The sequence below is a fragment of the Chiloscyllium plagiosum genome, chromosome 33 (genome assembly GCF_004010195.1).
Source record: "Chiloscyllium plagiosum isolate BGI_BamShark_2017 chromosome 33, ASM401019v2, whole genome shotgun sequence".
Taxonomy (NCBI): Eukaryota; Metazoa; Chordata; class Chondrichthyes; order Orectolobiformes; family Hemiscylliidae; genus Chiloscyllium; species Chiloscyllium plagiosum.
Window position 1 is genome coordinate 34,906,555 of NC_057742.1, and position 20,581 is coordinate 34,927,135.

Genomic DNA, 20,581 nt, shown 5'->3' on the forward strand with positions numbered 1-20,581 from the left:
GCCATTTCCTAATGTCAAAACAAAATAAACTCTTCTGTTTTCAGATGAAGAGTGGTAATCATTAGCTTCATTGAATTCTTCTCAGCAACTGTCCCTCAATTGTGAAGAAAATGCTGTATGTCTTTTGAAAAGAAGCATTTTTCTAGTTGTGAAGAACTATGCAATATAGTGCATCTGCATTTGTAGTTTTTTTTTATTAATGGATAATGGGATTCATTTGGGTGGTAGAGATAGATCGATAGACTACCTGCTTTTTAAACAGTGACCTTTGCTACAAGTAGCAACTCTGACCAGTGTGAGTTAATGTGTGTGTTGCTGGGAAAGCACAGCAGGTCAGGCAGCATCCGAAGACTAGCAGAATCGGTGTTTTGGGCATAAGCCCGTTATGCCCAAAACGTCGATTCTCCTGCTTCTCTGATGCTGCCTGACCTGCTGTGCTTTCCCAGCAACACACACTCTCGACTCTGATCTCCAGCATCTGCAGTCATAGAGTCATAGAAATGTACAGCACGGAAACAGACCCTTTGGTCCAACTTGTCCATGCCTACCAAATATCTCAACCCAATTTAGTCCAACCTACCAGCACCCAGCCCATATCCCTCCAAACCCTTCCTATTAATATACCCATCCAGATGCCTCTTAAATGTTGCAATTATACTAGCCTCCAACGCATCCTCTGGCAGCTCATTCCATACACGTACCACTCTCTGTGTGAAAAGGTTGCTCCTTAGGTATCTTTTATATCTTTCCCCTCTCACCCTAAACCTATGTCCTCTAGTTCTGGACTCCCCCACCCCAGGGAAAAGAACTTGTCTATTTATGCTATCCATGCCCCTCATGATTTTATAAATCTCTATAAGGTAACCCCTCAGCCTCCAACGCTCCAGGGAAACAGCCCTAGCCTATTCAACCTCTCTATAGCTCAAATCCTCCAACCCTGGTAGCATCCTTGTAAATACTTTCTGAACCCTTTCAAGTTTCACAACCTCTTTCCGATAGGAAGGAGACCAGAATTGCATGCAATATTTCAACAGTGGCCTAACCAATGTCCTGTACAGCCGCAATATGGCCTCCCAACTCCTGTACTCAATACTCTGACCAATAAAGGAAAGCATACCAAACACCACCTTCACTATCCTATCTACCTGTGGCTCCACTTTCAAGGAGCTGTGAACCTGCACTCCAAGGTCTCTTTGTTCAGCAACACTCCCTAGGACCTTAACCATTAAGTATAAATGTCCTGCTAAGATTTGCTTTCCCAAAATGCAGCACCTCGCATTTATCTAAATTAAACTCCATCTGCCACTTCTCAGCCCCTTGGCCCAGCTGATCAAGATCCCATTGTAATCTGAGGTAACCTCCTTCGCTGTGCACTACACCTCCAATTTTTTTGGTGTCATCTGCAAACTTATTAATTATGCGTCTTATGCTCACATCCAAATCATTTCTATAAAGGATGAAAAATAGTGGACCCAGCACCGATCGTTGTGGCACTCCACTGGTCACAGGCCTGTAGTCTGGAAAACAATCCTCCACCACCACCTTCTGTCTTCTACCTTTGAGCCAGTTCTGTATCCAGATGGTCAGTTCTCCCTGTATTCCATAAGATCTAACCTTGCTAACCAGTCTCCCATGGGGAACCTTGTCGAATGCCGTACTGAAGTCCATATAGATCACATCTACCACCCTGCCCTCATCAATCCTCTTTGTTACTTCTTCAAAAAACTCAATCACCTCACTCTCTCCCAGTGTGAGTTAATGCTCTGTCTGTCAGGAGCTGAACTGATGGGAGCAATCACTACAAAGTGTTTGGCTGTAACTGCAACTGCTTTCGTATTACTGGTGTAAAGGACGTGGCGTAAACACTGCTGAGCGAGTGTGCTGCAGATATGGTTACAAATGAATGACCTAGTCAAACTCTATTTTTGGGTTGGATGAACCTCAATGTGGGCTAGGTCATTCTTTTCAATCTAGTGAACCCAAGCAGGAAGACATTGCTTTTATTAGCCATTTAAAAATGGAACTTCTGTAATTCTAAGGTTCTCAGGTGGCAAACAGATCTGAAATTGGTCAATTACACTTTGAGAAAGTGAGGACTGGAGACCAGAGTCGAAGAGTGTGGTGCTGGAAAAGCACAGCCAGTCAGGCAGCATCTGAAGAGCAGAGGAATCGACATTCGGGCATAAGCCCTTCATCAGGAATGTCGATTCTCCTCCTTGGATACTGCCTGACTGGCTGTGCTTTTCCAGCAATTACGCTTTGTCTTTTCTGAGCATTTTGTGTTATGTGTCACTATCCTAATCAGATGTTTTCCAATCAACCTGTTCATTGATATCGTTACACACCTCTGGAACAGATGGAATTTGAACATGGATGCTACCACTGCACAATAAGGACTCTTTCTGACCCTTGTCAAGATACCATCCTCATCAGCCTATCCAGGGATGTTGTGACATATCTCTGGACTTGAACCTAGACCTCCTGGCTCGGGAAGGGACATTGCCAGCGGAGTATAAAAGTGCTGACACTATCTGTATCAGGTTGATATTTTTAAACATCCTGTTGAGAGATATCATTGCACACCTCTGGAGCACTTGGGACTTGAATCTGGGTTTCCTGGTTCAGAGGTAGGGGGCAATACACCAGAAGAACCCTCACTATCCTTATCAGTTATCTTTACAGATACTGACTGACCTGCTTTGTGTTGATAGCATTTTTAAAATACTTGGCTTTTTTTTTTAAACACCTTTTATAATCAACCCACTCAGGGATATTATGCCACACCTCTGGAGCTGGTGGGATTCTGGATTCCTTGCCCAGAGGTTGAGACACTATCATTGTGCCACATGAGCTGTCACAATCCTTACCATATTTTCTAATAATCTCTTTTGAAGATGTTATTATTTGTCTCTGGTCAGGTGGCATCGGAGCCCAGGCCTTCTGGCTCAGAGGTAGGAGCACCGCCAATACCATAAGAGATTTCATTTATCTTCATCTTAACATTTGAAATATTTTTCTTCTATTGAGCCAAGGTTTGCACAAATTTTGCTTCTGCTTTCCAGGCAAGACAAGGTTTCAGTTTTTCCTATGCTGATAGACTTGTTGTCTTTTATTTTTCCCTAATCACCAGAGATGTTGTTATTCACCTGAGAAGAAGGTGGGACTTGAAGCTGGGTCTCCTGAGATATGGACACTGCCAGTGCACTCCCACTGACCTTTTTTAGCCTATTTTTCTAATCAACCTGTTCTGAGATGTTTTTCCACACCACTGGAACAGGTGGGGCTTGAACCCAGGTCTCTTGGTTCAGGGGTAGGGACACCAAGACCCACGTAGTCTGGAAGAACCAGAACTCGAGAACCAGTTATCTACATGTTCCTACTTTGCTGTCATTCCTAAATTTCATGTATACTTCAAGATTCTACTCGTAATTCTCGTCATCCTGCAGTCATGTCTCTGTTCTGGCTATCATTTATAAAATTTCTGTAATCATCTCCCTATCAAGCAAAATTGAGGAAATCATAAGAAAAGTAACTTTGCCAGATGACCAACAAAGCATCCGTTGTCAATACAATTGGATTTGTTTGCCATGTGTACTTAAAGATGGTGCAAAAAGATTTGTATCTGGCGTTCCATATGGATTATACTGCTGTGAATGCAGTCATGCTAACCCTGAGGCTTTGCTTGTGATGTGTATTCGTGTCCACTTAGCATTGTTATGAACCGTGGGTGACATATTGTCAGTTGACCACATTGGCTCGTCGTGTGCTGCAAGAGAAATTTTTTTTTTTGGCAAATGCATTTTTTTGTTTCAAAGCCCATTTTATACCTTTATGAACTCTGTAATATAATGGCCCATATTTTCATCAGGAAAGGAGCCATCTACAGAATCAGGAAACAGGCACGGACAGGGACAAAGGAAACAAGTATAGGGAAACAACCTACCACCAATCAGCTATCACCCAGATGTCAGCAGAGCCAAATTAGTGTGTTCTTAACGAGATGATGGTATGTCATAATTGAATGGTCCTTCTTTGACCAGAGGAGCACTTGCTCCAGGACTACCATTTTTCGGTGGTTCATCTGAAACTGCCATTGAAGCTACTGCTGTATTTGAAGGTATGATATAGTCACACTCACCATACTTGTAATAAGTGTCCCCATGTTCCTGTAAAGTATAGGCAAATTAAGAGATTGAGTCCAGTGTTACTTATGATCAGCCCATTCTTCATGCAGGCCTGCTTGACTGTGATGACTTCCTTTGTGGTGTGTCCTATTACCATCACTTTCATTCCCAGTGGTACAGGTGTGACTGGTATTACTGGCAGACATATGGGCCGACAAAGTGTTACCCATAGTGTGGCTTTCCTCTTGATTTCAAACATCAATCCAAATATTCCATGCTGGAGTCAGTAGTTCCTTACTGCCTGACAGCCTTCTGCTTAGCATGACAAGGCTTTGCAACATGGCAGACTGGCTGTGCATGTGCTAACCTGATCTCTCTCATTGTTTTGGCCATTTTTATTTTGGAAATATTGTTCGAATTCTTCAAATTCATGTGTGAAAATCTGGAACTGGACTGTTTGTTTTCCATGGTCAGCAGTATCCTGACTTTGCTGTGCTTGGTCTAAATAGGAATGTACAAACAATTGCAGTTGTCTTTTAGCAGTTGTTATTTATCACAAAAGCTCTGCAAAGATGCCGAAAAATAAATTTGACACAGTAGTTATTTTGCTTGCAATAGACTGCTGGAGGGTATCAAATAATGACAAGGTGAAATGATTCACTAAAATAAAATGTCAGGGATTTCTTAGTTATATCTCAAAGTTAAAATTTATCCATATTCCAACAGCTGCTGACATCCCTTTGCAAACCATCTATCTTTGTTTACACTTGTACCTTATTATTATTGCCACAGTACACAAAATATAAACTGCACAAAAATTCCAGGTGCAAAAATAGTTGAAGGTCCCAGCTGATAGTAGGACTGTGCAAATCAGGTTTCAGAGTGAAACCTGATTTGATGGACCATAGTTTATATTTTTGCAATTTGATTACTGTGATGTTGTCACTGGCAGCTCTTGTGAATATGTTTAATGTGCTTTTGACAAACCAGAATCGAAGTTTGTCATAAAAGGAAAAAGAAAGCAAGCTTTTTCATACTGTACAGGAGCTACTTAACAGTTTTATTATAAGTGTCTGAAATAAAGATTCCATTTTATCAACAATATTATAGACACTGAAACCCTGTGAAGGGTCATGTTGTTTTTAATTTAAAATTTCTTGTTTATTTGCCCTGACTGGACTTTGTTTCTTACCAACCAACTTCTATGTTCACTCAATGCTAACTTATTTAGTTAATGTCTCTTCATGAGACCCTCAGACAAAATGCTTGGTTATTTCTTAATGTGGATTCCTTCAACTCTTCTTCCACAACTTTCTGTTTTTGAATCTTTCTCTTACTAGTATTAACTCACCGAAGATGGCTTTGCTCCTGTTCTGAATGTTTTTTAAAAGTTAATGCTTGGTCATAAATTTATTTCTAGTTTTGGTGCCATTCAACGCAATCTGTGTCAGTAAGAGATTGTAAATGTGAATTTCTCTTTTCCTTCATCTTGTGCAAGTCTTGTTTCCTTATGAACAGTAACAAGCTAAAGCTAGAGTGAGTTTGAAACCCACTAAGTTGTGTATTTTTGAGTTTCTAGATTTGCGTGCTTAGAAAATGAAACACATGTTCTTTTCAATCTTCCAACTCTTTCACTCCTGGAATAGAAATGCTTCAAATGACAAAAGTGCTACAATTTGCACTTATTGTTTTTTCAGTTCCACATAAGATGTGTCATAATTTTGGTAGGAGAAAGTGAGGACTGCAGATGCTGGAGATCAGAGCTGAAAATGTGTTGCTGGAAAAGCGCAGCAGGGCAGGCAGCATTCAAGGAGCAGGAGGATCGACGTTTCGGGCATGAGCCCTTCTTCAGGAAGAGCTCATGCCCAAAACGTCGATTCTCCTGCTCCTTGGATGCTGCCTGACCTGCTGCCTTTTTCCAGCAACACATTTTCAGCTTATAATTTTGGAATCCTAATCAGAATTGTACCACTGATTATAGCTTTGTATTTTCATTAAGAAATGAAGGTAAGTAAATTGCACTGCTTTGAAACCAGGAACTTGTATATTGTTTGTTCAGTAAAACCTAATAGATTTCCATGTGATTGTTCAATTGTACATTTAATCCTTTTTTTCCCTCTCTTGTTTGTGATCAGTTTAAATGCTGCTTGAATAATGATTTTTGCCTGGTTTGGTGTCAGCAAATCTCAACATCTGTTTCTGTGGTGTATTTACCCTTTAATCCTGGCTTGCAGCTGCCATTGGTTAGCACTGTGCGCTCTCCATGGTTCTGATGATATTGCTACCACAAGGTTATTTAAATCATTTTCCTTCTTTCCCTCCTTTTTTATTTATGCAGTTTAAGAAATCTGAGAAATGTCAGCACAGGAGGCGGCCATTTGGCCCATCACGCCAATCCCTTTACTATTTCAGCATCAGAATTTGTTTTAATTCCATTTCTTTGCTGTTTCCATTGGTGATTTTTTTTTGTGAAATTTTGTAATCATGCATTAAGGTGACTTAGCTCTGGTAATCGTGTTTGGTGATCCAGGGTCTTTATAGTCCTTGTAATATACCTTTCTACTTTGTTTTTAATTTTGGACCCAAACGTATTTTTCTTTGTTCATTCACTGACCACCATGTGTGTATATATAAGCTTTCACTTCCCTCCAATTGTGATGCTTTCACCCATGTGCCACCATCACAGAGAATGCAGTCCTAGTTTTTCATGCTTATCATTGTAGTAAGAGTCTATATCTCTGTTATCAACTTAATGCAACTGCACACTCTATCGATGCTATCATCCTTTTATAGTATTCTCAAAAGAGCACAAGGTACTGCCATTTGTATATGGTACCCAAGCATCTGTTTCAAGTGGCAATCAAGTTCACACCGTTGACGTCATCAGCAATGCAGTCTACTAAGAAGCTCACCACACCTGTGGACAAAGGTTTAGGAGCCATACCAACAGAAAATTCTATTTAACTCTAGCATTCATTCAACATGGCAGCTCTTGGCTCAGTTACCTCCTCCCTTCCATCTAGGATCAATAGTTAAGTTCTTGCTGTGAATATTTGTTTGGTTAACTGTTAATTAACAATGATGTATTAAGATACACCACTCTTGTTGGTTCAGTATTTCATTGGGCATTTTATCTAGTTCTGTTTCTTTAATGTTGCATAATTGTATATACTTGGAATATAACAAGCTCTTGTGAAATGAGGCCTAGTTTAAATTTTTTTGTACTTGTCTTTGCGCAAGAGATTTTCTTTTATTATTTTTGGGTATTTGAGTATTAAGTGTTTGGGACCAGTTGCATGCTAACTTGTCAAATAAATTTGTATTTTGAACATCATCGCAATCTCCTGCAGGCAGCCTATGCTGACTGACTTGCCTTTGCTTGCTATTCAGCAGTGTATACTCTGTAATCTCATTTATTATGTCAGAATTAATATTTAAAATCACCCTTTGATCTGCACTGGTTTTAACACTTTTAACTAATCCTAGTTGCATCCAATCTGTTGCTAATTCTTGCAAACAATATTTTTCACTTTTGTTTTATTATTTGCTGTTTCCCTGGATGTTGCTAAACCAGATTTTCAGCTTGAATTCACAGTGCTTGTTCAGTAGTAGCTCTACAGGAGCAATTGAGATGGAAGACTGCTAGATTTTTCTTCCAGTTGCTTGTACGCCAGAGCGCAGTGATTGTGAAGCTTTTTGAAATTACTGACCTTGAAGGTATCTTTTGTCTGCCATTTTTTTTTACTGCAGTATTGAAACACTGTTTTCTTCATGCTGGGTAGCCAGCACTTTGCGCATGAGATTAAGTAAAAGTAATTTTACCATAGCCACCCTGATCCATTAATGGTTTCAAGAATACAGCACTTGTGCACCTAACAGTCTCAAATTATCTGACACATTAGACTATGATGCAATTGGTGATTTATGACTGAATCGCCTGAACAATTAACCATGATTTGCAAGAAACATCCAGAGAAAATGGAAAATGATTCTTGCACAACAACAATATTATTCTAATCATTGATGAAATGCTAACTTTTGAAAAATCTCCTTTGGTTAAATGGAGTTCCATGCAGATTTGTCTATAAGGCGAGAGTTCATTGTGGGTACTGGCTACGATTCATGTAGCATAATGTGTTTCTCAATAAAGGTAGGCTGCAGTTACATTAAAGTTATATAATATTGCACAGCTATTTGATTTTGCACTAATTTTAGCAGAAAGATAAGCCTAAGCCAAAGCCTAACCCAATAGCAGAATAGAAACAGATGCAGTCTACTGCATCCAAATAGTGAATTAATTATTGTTGTTCATAACATGTTTACTTCCATCACCATTAAAAGACTTGAATGATTTTACTATGTAGATTATGTGGAACATGTTTGTGGTTTCAACTTCACTTTCCTATCTGTTCCTCTCTAACCCTTGACTTTTTTCTGTCAAAAATCTATCGAGCTGATTCTTGAATAAATTCAATGCCCCTGCCCTCCCTGGGTCATTTTCTGGGGAAGTCTCTGAGATAGGGGAAACATTTTCAATACAGCATTAAAAGAGAGACCTCCTATTAAATTCTGTACTCTAGTTCAACCAATCGTGATGTTTGAATTCATTATTTACTTAAATTAACCATTTTTGCATTGCATAGCTGCCTCCAAGAATATTACTTTCTGAAGATCAGTTGGAATACAGTGCTGAATATCTCATTCCTGGATTTAAAGTAAAATAAGGATTGTTACATCTCAAGACTACCAAGTGAGCCATATGACGGTGTGATGTTAGCCAAAAGATTGAGCTCTGTTGTCATGCTATTTATAGTTGAACAGTCTGCCAGTGCTCAGTATAATGGCTTATACAAGAAACTAATGACTATGCAGGAGGAATATTAGAGAACCGCCACGGTCATGGAGCTGGTTTTCCAACGTGAGTCAGTAAATACAAAGCTACAGCAACATATATTTAACAGACCAGCCTTTCAACTCCAAGCTGATTTACATAATTGGACTATTTGGAAACTTTTGCATACATTTGCTTTCCTAGCTAATACCTCCTTTCAATTATTATATGCAGATTGTGAGAGGGAGCTTGGAAGTTCTCTGTTACTACTTCCACAAGCCAGTCAACAAAAGGGAAGGAGTAGATTGTCTATGGGCTAATCACTGCTAATTCTTGTTGCCTTTAATTCATTATTGTTAACAGCTAACCCGAGAATGCAACTTTTTTAAAAAAAAAAAAGGGTTTTGTGATTTACACATGTAAGAAGTGAAACTATCACTGTATTCTAACAGATGAAAGGCTTAACACACAATTAATTTTTCAATGTATAATTTCAGTTACATCACACTGCAAATTTTTGCTATAAATTCTGTGTTACGATTGAGCCCTCCACTATCACCTGATGAAGGAGCGTCGCTCCGAAAGCTAGTGTGCTTCCGATTAAACTTGTTGGTCTATAACCTGGTGTTGTGTGATTTTTAACTTTGTACACCCCAGTCCAACATCGGCATCTCCAAATCATGACAGCTCCATAGTCTTGATTCTAATGAATATCAGCTTTTTATATCAGACTTTTATTTTTACTTTTCATCAGATTGCAAAAGCATGACTCAAGTAAACATGTGGGACCAGTCCTTACCTTGTTTATTTCCTATGTCCATGCAATAGGTTGGATGTTAATAGAGATGCAGAGACTGGCTGTCCATCCATAAGCTAGAAGAGGCAATCTGGTGCAAATGCAGGAATATCTTTGTTTGGGGAGTATTATTAAAACTATTGCCAGTGCAAGTTAGTTCTGCATGAATCTGGTAATTACCTTTGCAATTGTGCTTTTTAATCTTGAAACTTCGATCAAAAGTGTATGCTTCAATTGCTTCTCAAATGTGATTCACCCCCTTTTTTCTTTCTTCCTCTTAGTCATGTAATTGTGAAAACTAGTCCGAACCATAAATTCGTCTTCACGGTGAAAAGTCATGCCTCTGTGCTTCCAGGGAGCATCGCCTTCAGTCTGCCACAGGTAATAAGAAGTTATGGGTGCATCCTGTAGCACACATCCATGTGAACAAGCAGTTAGCACCTCAAGAGATGGTTTGATTTTTTTTTTTTAAACAGCTGAATTATGGGGAATAAATGTATCCACTATGAAGTAGTTCTCTTTGGTAATTCATGTATGAGCGTGGCACTTTTCAAAACTCTTTTTCACCAGCTTTTAACTGGAAAAAAGGTCTGGTGTTGTCTCTGTCTTTCACTTACAACGCACTACTCTCATCTCTAACCTCCTTGTCTTCTTCCATGTATTTAGAATACGTTTTTGTTTCTCAAATGAGTACCCATCTCACATGCAGCTCATTCTGGAATTTCATCCTTCCATTTCTGCCATTCTAATTGCTGAAATAACCCTGGACCACATCATTAATGGCATTTAGTGACAGTGGCCAGCATGATCATCCCTTCCCGTAATCTGTGATTTATTTACTCTTTAACATTGACTGTGCCAGGCACTTGTAGTGCTTTTTACTTTGTCCATCTCATTGGGATTTCCTTTTCTTAGTTCAGGTTGTAATTATATAGAAATAACAATGTCAAAATAGTTCAGTTGGCTCAAATAATCCATGTTTGTGTTTACCCTCTGCGTAATTAACTCTTCAACCCTTTTTGCTTCCTCCAACTCTGCAAAACACCTTGATGTTGGTCTGTGTGTCACATTCTGAATTCTCACCCTCGTCTTGACCATGCATAAAATTAATTTCTTGGTCAAGCCTTCAGTTGTTCTGAATTGGTAGCTTTTTTCAACTTGGCACGGAAGGGCCTTGGACCATTTTCTACAATTGTGTAAACGAGGCCTCTTGAATCCTTTGAAGTGTTTCCCATTATGTTTTGCTCCTGCACATGTTCACACAAGTACAAGTGAACCTCGCTGCTTTTGCTGTCTGCTGACATATTCAGAGTTTCTCCATTAAAAATGTTCACATCATGGAAGCAGAATATTTCTTTTTGGTTTTGCTCTTGCTTTTTGCTTGCTCTTCTCTCAAATGGGGCAAGGTTAATTTAGCATATCTTGTCAACATGGATGAGTTGGACCAAAGGGTCTGTTTCTGTGTTGTACATCTCTATGACGCTATGACTCTGAGACAGAGTCATACAGTACCAACCAGATATCTCAATTTGACCCCGTTCGATTTGCTGGCATTCAGCCAATATCCCTCTAAACCCTTCCTATTCATATACCCATCCAGATGCCTTTTAAATGTTGTTATTGTACCCTCCTCCACCACTACTTCTAGTAGCTTGTTTCATACATGCACCATCTTCTGTGTGAAAAATTTACCCCTCGGGACCTTTTTAAATCATTCCCCTCTCACCTTAAACCTATGCCCTTTACTTGTGGACTTCCCCACCCTTAGCCTGATGAAAGAGAGGCACTCTAAAAGCTTATGATTTCAAGTAAACCTGTTGGCAAATAACCTGGTGTCATGTGACTTCTGACATTGGAAATAGACCTTGGATATTTCATCCTATCCATGCCGCTCATGATTTTATAAACCTCTGAGGTCACCCCTCAGCCTCTGACCCTCTAGGGAAAAAAGCCCCAGCCTGTTCAACCTCTCCCTATAACTTAAACCTCCAGTCCCAGCAGTATCCCTGTAAATCTTTTCTGCACTTGCAAATTTAACAACATCCTTCCTATAGAAGGGTGACCACAATTGTACACAGTAGTCTAAAAGTAGCCTCATCAAACACAACATGACATCCAAACTCCTATACTCAGTGTTTTGACCAATGAAGGCAAGCATGCTACAAGTTTTCTTCACCCACCCTGTTGACTTGTGATTCTATTTTCAAGGAACTATGCACCTGCATCCCACCCTTTGTTTAGAACATATCCCGCTGTGCATCTGTGTGATTTTGATTTCAGATTTTATCATGCCATACTTTTATCTTGTATGCAACATGGGAAGAATGCAACACCAGACCTTGACTCACTGTTAAGCCTCATCCTGGTGTTATTAATGATGCATGGTCATGGATGTGTGAAAATTTCAGCCCTTTTTGTTGCTGTTCCATATGTGTGCACATTTTAAGAGTGGCATCAATTTAAGATCGTGATCAGTGCACTCTTCCCTCTTTCAGTAGAATTTAGTTTAATTTTCAGCATTCATAGATTTTTCTTAACCTTCGCTACTGTTATGACATTGAATGAGTGTAAATTCACTTTAAAATAGCATTTTCTGAATATTGAAGTAAGCTTAAAATGCAGGCTGAGCTGCCCGAATGGAAACGCAGGGAGATGAGCTGTTCCAAAATAGTTACATGTAACAACTGGGTGTTAAAGGATACCTGAGTTTTGGTTACTTGACAACAATTCGAATTTAACCAATTGGTTTAAATTATGCCCAGGATACTAAAACCAAATTATGTTTGAATTTATTGTTTTGACAACATTGACCTGATGGCAGGGAACAATATTGGGGGACGGGGTATTAAAAAAAAAAGTGGGTATTTTGAAAATTGGTCAGAGAGCAACTACCACCGAACAGCAGAGCAACTGCTGTGGAGCCAGAGAGCTAACTGCCCATCTAAAATCTTGCTCTCAAAGAAAATAGAAGGCACTCTATCAAGGTGCTTTTTCCTGTAAAACATAATCACAGTGAAAAGAAAGATGATGATCCAGGGAGATCAGCAGATGGAAGATTGAAGACAGCAGAGAAGACAGAGACTGTGTGAACTTGAAATTAAGTTAATGTAATGTTTAATAAGTGTATTATTAGAATGGCATGTTAATAGGATTGTGTTCAGTTAAGGGAAAGAGTGTTTGGTTTGTTAATAGTTTTGTTTAGCATTTACTATTAGAGTTAGGAAAATAATTTTTTTTTCTTTAAGTAGAGGAAATTAGGAGTTCTCTGTCAGACCCTCACATTTCAACAGATTGAGGCAAGTAGATTAGGTGTTAACTAACAGGGGTTCGACCTCTGCATCGTAACACTACCATGAGTTCAAAAACTTTAATCTGTTGTTTCAAGGCTGGATCATTTTGATCTAACATCAAACTACTTTTCAAAATTCTGCTTCAGTACTGGCAGGAATTTGCATGATTTGAATATTAATTAATATTCTGCTAAATGAGGAGCTGTGTTTGGTTTGATCTAATACAAATAAAGGCAAAAGATGTTTTCAAACTCTGCTTGTAATTAATGGTTAAATTAGTTCTTGAAGGTGAGGATAATCTTCATATTTGTGGGGCATAAATTTCAATTATGTTTTCATTGGAGGCATTAGTTGATAGGATTGCAGCCCAAATCTTTACATTTTCAATGTACGCCCTTGGTTGCTTCATAATCTTCCTAAGAAGTATAATACTTTTCATCTATTAATGGTATATTGCAACTGGTTCCTGATATCCAATGTGAGATTTGACTTGAAATCAAAAATGAAATATTCACAGAATTATAGAATTCTTACATTGCAGAAGGAAGCAGCTGGGTCCATAGTACCTGCACCAGCTCTATAAGAATATCATTACCTCGTGACAATTTCCTGATGTTTCCCCATACCTTTTACACACTCCTTCTATCCTAATAATCATCCAATGCCCTTTTGAATGCCTCAATCGAAGCTATCTACACCGCATTTCTAGGCAGTGCGTTCTCTACCCTAAGTGCTCACTGCAAGAAAAGTTTTTCTCGCATCATCCTTGCTTCTTTTGCAGCACTTAAAATTTGTGCCCTCTTGGTCTTGTTTGGTTTACAAACACGAACAGCTTTTCTCTATCTATTCTACTCTATCAAGCCAGCTCGTGATTTTGTAAACCTCTATCAAATCTCCTCCCTGCTTTCGTCTCTCCAGGGAGAACAGTTCCACTTCTTCAATCTTTCCTCAGAAACTGAAGTTTCTCAATTAACCCTTCAGGTCTGCTCTCTAACATGTTATCTCCCATGGAAACTCAAAATAACAACAAGCCAGCTAGTGAGATAGAAACCAAGTTGCATGTTATTTTTTGCGGAGAGTGTTTATTGGGGAAATCTTACAGGTCTTATCCTACGTGCAGCAGCATAACTAGTCCATTTTGGGATATTTATTTGGTCAACCTGTTCAGAGATGTTACACACTGATACAAATACATTGTATTTTAAACTGTATTCTCATTTGGTTTAATTGTAGAATATTTTATCACTTCACAGCTTTGTTGACTCGTTGCATGACTTACCAGGGAAGGGTTCAGATGTGAATATATAAACTTGGAAAAGAATATGATCCAGTGCATCTAGAATTGTTTAAATGTGCGAACTGTTGTACTTCACGAATAGGAAAAATTAACTGTTTTGGAGTTGGATTGGGATGATTGCGCTGTTTTATAAGAACCATTCTTGTTCAGCTTATTACATAAAGAGTAGATGATTGCAATGTTAACAGTTGTGCTAATGCTTTACTATTGGCATTGTATGCACTTCCAACCAAGTATGAAATTCATGCAGCCAAGGAAGGGATTATTCATTATTTGAAGTATTTGTTTTTGACATGAGAGAAAAAATGTCTAATCTTGCATTGCTTTTCATAAGCTATTTTCAAGTGACAAGCCTAATTTTAAGTTAAAAATATGATGTGTATCTTGCACAGTTCTGAGTCCTTGGATCCTCTGGGTTTCTTTTTCTTAAACTGTTATTTTTTTTAAAAATCCTTCATTCTTTGAATGTAATTATTGAAATAATGCTATCTGTTAACTCATTATATTTTCCTTGCAGCGAAAATGGGTGGGTCTCTCCATTGGTCAGGAAGTGGAAGGTATGTTTCATTTTATTGCTTAATTAAACATGTTTAATAATGAAGCAGAAATTAACAATTTGCAGACATATCTAACAGTTATAAAATGAGCACAGTGTACAGAGCATGATGTGTGTACTTACAGGATCATAGTTATACAGAACAGGAACAGACCCCTTCACTCAAACTAGTCCATGCTGACCGATTTTCCCAAACTAAACTCATATCCCTTTAAACTGTCCTATTCATGTACCTGTCCAAATGTTTTTAAGTGTTGTAACTGAACATAGAACATAGAACAATACAGCACAGAACAGGCCCTTCGGCCCACGATGTTGTGCCGAACATTTGTCCTAGCTTAAGCACCCATCCATGTACCTATCCAATTGCCGCTTAAAGGTCACCAAAGATTCTGACTCTGCCACTCCCACAGGCAGCGCATTCCATGCCCCCACCACTCTGGGTAAAAAAACCCACCCCTGACATCTCCCCTATACCTTCCACCCTTCACCTTAAATTTATGTCCCCTTGTAACACTCTGTTGTACCTGGGGAAAAAGTTTCTGACTGTCTACTCTATCTATTCCTCTGATCATCCTATCATAATGGATAAATCCAGCCTTCACAATTTGCTTTATAAAAATCGCATCCTGTCTTTAAAATCTTTTGAAGAACTTGTTGAAAGCTCTTGAAGATTATTCTAGTACTTGATAGTATCATGATCAAGCTTCACAATTTCAGAAGTCACACTACACCAGGTTATAGTCCAACAGGATTATTTGAAACCACAAGCTTTTGGAGCACTGCTCCTTTGTCAGGTGAAGTCAACGCTCCGTAAGCTTGTGATTTCAACTAAACCTGTCGGACTATAACCTGCTGTTGTGTGACTTCTGACTTTGTCCACCTCAGTCCAACACCAGCACTTCCACATCGCAGCTTCACAACAATTAGGGAATTTCATGAGATTTCTTTGGTCTGTGTAAATCATGTAACTAAGAAAGTGAGGTAGCAAGCATCACCACCAGCCTCCAATTTCTTTTCCTTCTGCCTGAGTTCAGTGAACATTCCCATATAGGAATCATTGAAGATTGCTCCTGTGAGCATCTGATCCAAGAGAGGATGAATATTTACCATCTACCACCACTCTCTGACTTCGACCGGTTAGCCAGTTTTCTATCCAATTGGCCAAATTTCCCTCTATCCCATGCCTCCTGACTTTCTGCATAAGCCTACCATGGGGAACCTTATCAAATGCCTTACTAAAATCCATGTACACTGCATCCACTGCTCTACCCTCATCCACATGCTTGGTCACCTCCTCAAAGAATTCAATAAGACTTGTAAGGCAAGACCTACCCTTTACAAATCCGTGCTGGCTGTCCCTAATCAAGCAGTGTCTTTCCAGGTACTCATAAATCCTATCCCTCAGTACCCTTTCCATTACTTTGCCTACCACTGAAGTACCTGTATCTTCCACTTCCTCTGGCAGTTAATTCCACATGCGAATAAACCTCTGCGTGAAAAAGTTATCCCTTGGGTCCCTTTTACATCTTTTGCCTCACCGCAGAAATATGACCCCCAATTTTGAACCCTCCCATCCGAGGGGAAAGATACTTGCTATTCACTTTATCTATCACCCTCATGATTTTATAAATCTCTAAGGTATTTTTTCTTAACTCATTGAAAAAACTTGCCAGCTTATCCAGCCCTTCCTTATAATGCAAATCCTCCAGTCCAGTTATCATACCGCATGTGTAGAGACTTGATATGTCATAATTCACTGCTATGCAATACTGAAATTGAATCTGATTATTCTAAGATCACACCTTCTACAAAAAAAATCAAATGATTGGTTTATAATGAAGTGAAGAAAAAATTGAGACATTATTAAGAAGAAAAGGAAGGTCTCCTGGAGGTATCTTTTTCAAGAGAATTCAGTAGGAATGACTGGCAGTTATATTGAAGAAAATAAGGCACACCTGGATAAACATGTCGTTGAGGTTTAGTAAACGCATTATTTATTTTGCCTGAGTTGCTATTTTTAAGTAAAGATTTTTTTTTTAAAAACTGCACTAAGTTTGAGTGAGCTGTTTACTCGTTTCCAATCTGTTTACTTCAGTGAGAAATATTCCTGAAAATATGGCAGAGGTTTCAGAAGCCCTTTCTTGTTCCTTTCCTTCCATTTAGGGAGCCTGTAATGATATGTTGTGGTTTGGTAAATAAGCCATCTTTCTTGATTCAAAATGAAAAGGTTTGATCATCCAACTGTCTACAATCTTATATTGATCAATCTCTAACTTTAAGAACCAGCATTATGTCAGCACTGTGGAAAACCTTCACATGCTCACCCATGAATCATATGATTTATTACTATTACATAACTGTGTTGTCGAATTTGTCAGAGATTCGAACCAAAATTGGGGAATGGATTTTTAAAAATTGATGAGAAGCGGATTTTCATGGGGTTTACTTGGGAAGGGAATGTATGGCGTTACATGCACCACAGATATTTAGATCTCATCATAATTTATATTTGTGGCCTGATTTCTGAAGCTTCACTCACTTGGTCAGATTCACAACTGTATCCAATTAGGACATACCATTCCATTCAATAAAGTAATGTGAGAAGTACAAAATAAGTTGTGCAAAATATTTTGGTGTTCAAGTAGTTGAGAATTAGGTTGAGAAGTTTCGAGCTTTTAGCAGGTGTAATGATTTTTCAACAAAGCACACTAGGCAAAGAATTGTGAAACTGGATGTTGTGCTGATGGACTAGTCATACCTTAAGAATTAAAGGCAAATCATAAGTCTTCAGGTTGCTTAGTACTGATCAAAAATATGCACTAGTTAATCTTTGGTGTCAAAAGAATTGGACTTTTCAAAAGAGAGTGTCTTCAAGCCCTGAACTCTAAAATGATGGTCCTTGATGATCCTGTATTAATTTTATTTACACTATAAATCTTGTCTTAGTGTATCTTTTATTTTGAAGCCAACAGGAACTACAATGTGTCCTTCATGCCAGTTCAACCTTAAAGTTCAGCATAACAAAGATTTGTGAGGTAGTCTTCAGTCTCCCTTGATCAGGATGGATATGAATATGTTGGACGCAGTTCAGAGAAGGTTTACTAGTCCTAATACCCAGAATGAGAAAGTTGTCTTTTGAGGAAAAATTAGATTAGGCTTGTATCTGCTGGAATAGAACAGTAAGAGATAACTTGATTAAAACACACAATCTTGAGTTCCTGTTAGGATCAGATTGGATGTGATGTTACACCTTGTGGTAGAATTCAGAATTAGGGGTCACCCATTTAAAATATGGCAAAATTTGTTTCTCTGGTGAGTCTTTGAAACATCTTTGAAAGTTGGTGGAAGTGAAGTCCTTCAATATTTTTATGGCAGAAGTTGGTAGATTCTTGAGCAGGGGGGGATAGAAAGGTGGGAATGCAGCTTTGGGGTTGCAATCAACTAGGCCATCTTATTGAACGGTGGAGCAGGCTTGAGGGGCTGAATGGACTGCTTTTGCTCCTTGATTGTATGAAATAAATCAACAGCTTTAACCAAAATGACCGTAAACGCATAATCATACAGCACAGAAAAGGCCCTTTGGCCCATCAAGTCTGTACCAACATAACTACCACTAAAGGCGCACTAATCCCAATTTTGTGCCACTTCTTCCATATCCCCGAGTGTTATGGTTCTCCAAGTGCTCATCCAAACCTTTTTTTTTAAAAAGGTTTTCAACCTCCACTGCTTTCCCAGGCAGTGCATTCCTGATTCCCACCATTGGCTGAGGGAAAGCATTTTTTTCTCAAATATCCCCTGAAACGCCTACTGTTTACCCTGAAACTATTGATTTGATTTGATTTATTATTGTCACATGTACGGAGATACAGTGAAAAGTATTGTTTTGTATGCTGACCAGACAAATTACACCTGACAGAAGATGATCAGGGTAATAGGACTGAATGCAGAATATAGAATCCCTACAATGTGGAAACAGGTCAGTTGGTCCAACTGGTCCACACCGATTCTCTGATGAGTAACCCTCCCTGACCCATTCTCCTACCCTATTACTCTACATTTATCCCTGACTAAAGCACCTAACCTGCACATCCCTGAACAGTCTAGGCAATTTCGCCTGGCCAATTCACCTAACCTGCATATCTTTGGTGGGAGGAAACCAAAGCACCCAGAGGAAACCCATGCTGACACGGGGAGAATGTGCAAACTCCACACAGACAGTTGCCCGAGACTGGAATCGAACCTGGGTCCCTGGCATTGGGAGGCAGTAGTACTAACGACTAAGCCACCATGCCACTCTTATGTAGTGTGACAGCCAAAGAGAAGGTGCAGAAAAAAGATCACCTCTGATATGAGAGGTCCACTCATAAGTCTGATAACATTAAAGAAGAAGCTGTTCTTGAATCTGGTGGTACCTCCTTTGTAATTGATCCCTCAACCAAAGGACACAGCTGCACTAAATTCATCCTGTCCATCACCCTCATAATCTAATACACATCATTCAGCTTTCATTACTCAAAAGAAACCAATCCAATTCTGTCTTATCTTTTCTTATAGTTCAACTTTTCCATCCCAAGCAACTAGTGCTGTCACATCTTTACTGTAGTGAAGTGGCCAGAACTGCGCACAGTACTCCAGCTGTGCCCTAACTAATGCTCTGTACAATTCCAACATTGCTTCCTTACTGTTACACTCTCTGATGCAGCTGATGGAAACAAATGTCCCATATATTGGCATAGCTATCCTATTATCAGGCTCAGCCGATTTCGGGATCAGTGAATAATTACCCCAAGATTCTCTGTGCTACCCATTAAATGCTCGTTCATCTGGTTTCTTCCTTGCACTTAAGGGTTAAATGCCATCGGCCACTACTCTGACCATCTGACCAATTCCATCCATAGTGACCATCATCGTCACTATTAACCACCCTACCAATCTTGGTGTCATCTGAAAACTTGCCTAACAATCCTCCCACATTTTCATCTGTATGTTTATAACTAATACTAAAGATCCCAGGACTGATCCTTGTGATACACTGCTGGGCATTGGCCTCCAGTCGTTCAAACAACTTTCAACCACTACCTTTTGTGTCCTTTTCGTACACCAGTTTCTGATCCATCTCACCAGGTTTCCCTTGAATTCCATGTGCTTTAATCTTCTCAATCAGTCTCCCATTTAGGACTTTGTCAAAGGCTTTACTGAAAACAATATAAGCTGCGTCAACTGAATTTTCCTCATCCATACTTGATCACATGTTTGAAAAATGTAACAAATTGGTTAGACATGACCTCCCTTCCTCAAAGTCATGCTGACTATCCCTAATAAACCCATGTCTTTCCATGTTGATATTAACTGTCTGTTTTGGAATTTTCTCCACTAGATGTGAGACTGACCAGTCTGTAATTTCCTGGTTTATCTTTACCACCTTTCTTGAAAAGTGAAACCATGTTAGCTATCCTCCAGTCCTCTGGCATTTCCCCCTCTGCCAGAGAGGAATTAAAAATTTGTGTCAGAGCCCCTGCAATTTCCTGCCGTGCATCTCATGGCAGCCTGGGATGCAATTCATCCAGGCGAGGGTATTTGTCCCTTTTTAAGCCTGACAGTCTCCAATACCTCCCCATTTCCTATGTCAAACTGCTAGTTCCTCAAAATACTTTTTGTTGGACTCGTACTTAAGCTCTCCTTTT

The 20,581-nt window shown here is 39.2% G+C and overlaps 1 protein-coding gene across 1 annotated transcript in view; it reads left to right on the forward strand.

Moving 5' to 3' along the window:
* LOC122540015 (vesicle-fusing ATPase) overlaps positions 1-20,581 on the forward strand; it is a 278,045-nt gene that overhangs the window by 23,044 nt on the left and 234,420 nt on the right. Inside the window, exons 3-4 of the mRNA XM_043675302.1 lie at positions 10,033-10,132; positions 14,856-14,895. Coding sequence (XP_043531237.1) covers positions 10,033-10,132; positions 14,856-14,895 — 140 coding nt within the window. The remainder of the gene's footprint in view (positions 1-10,032; positions 10,133-14,855; positions 14,896-20,581) is intronic.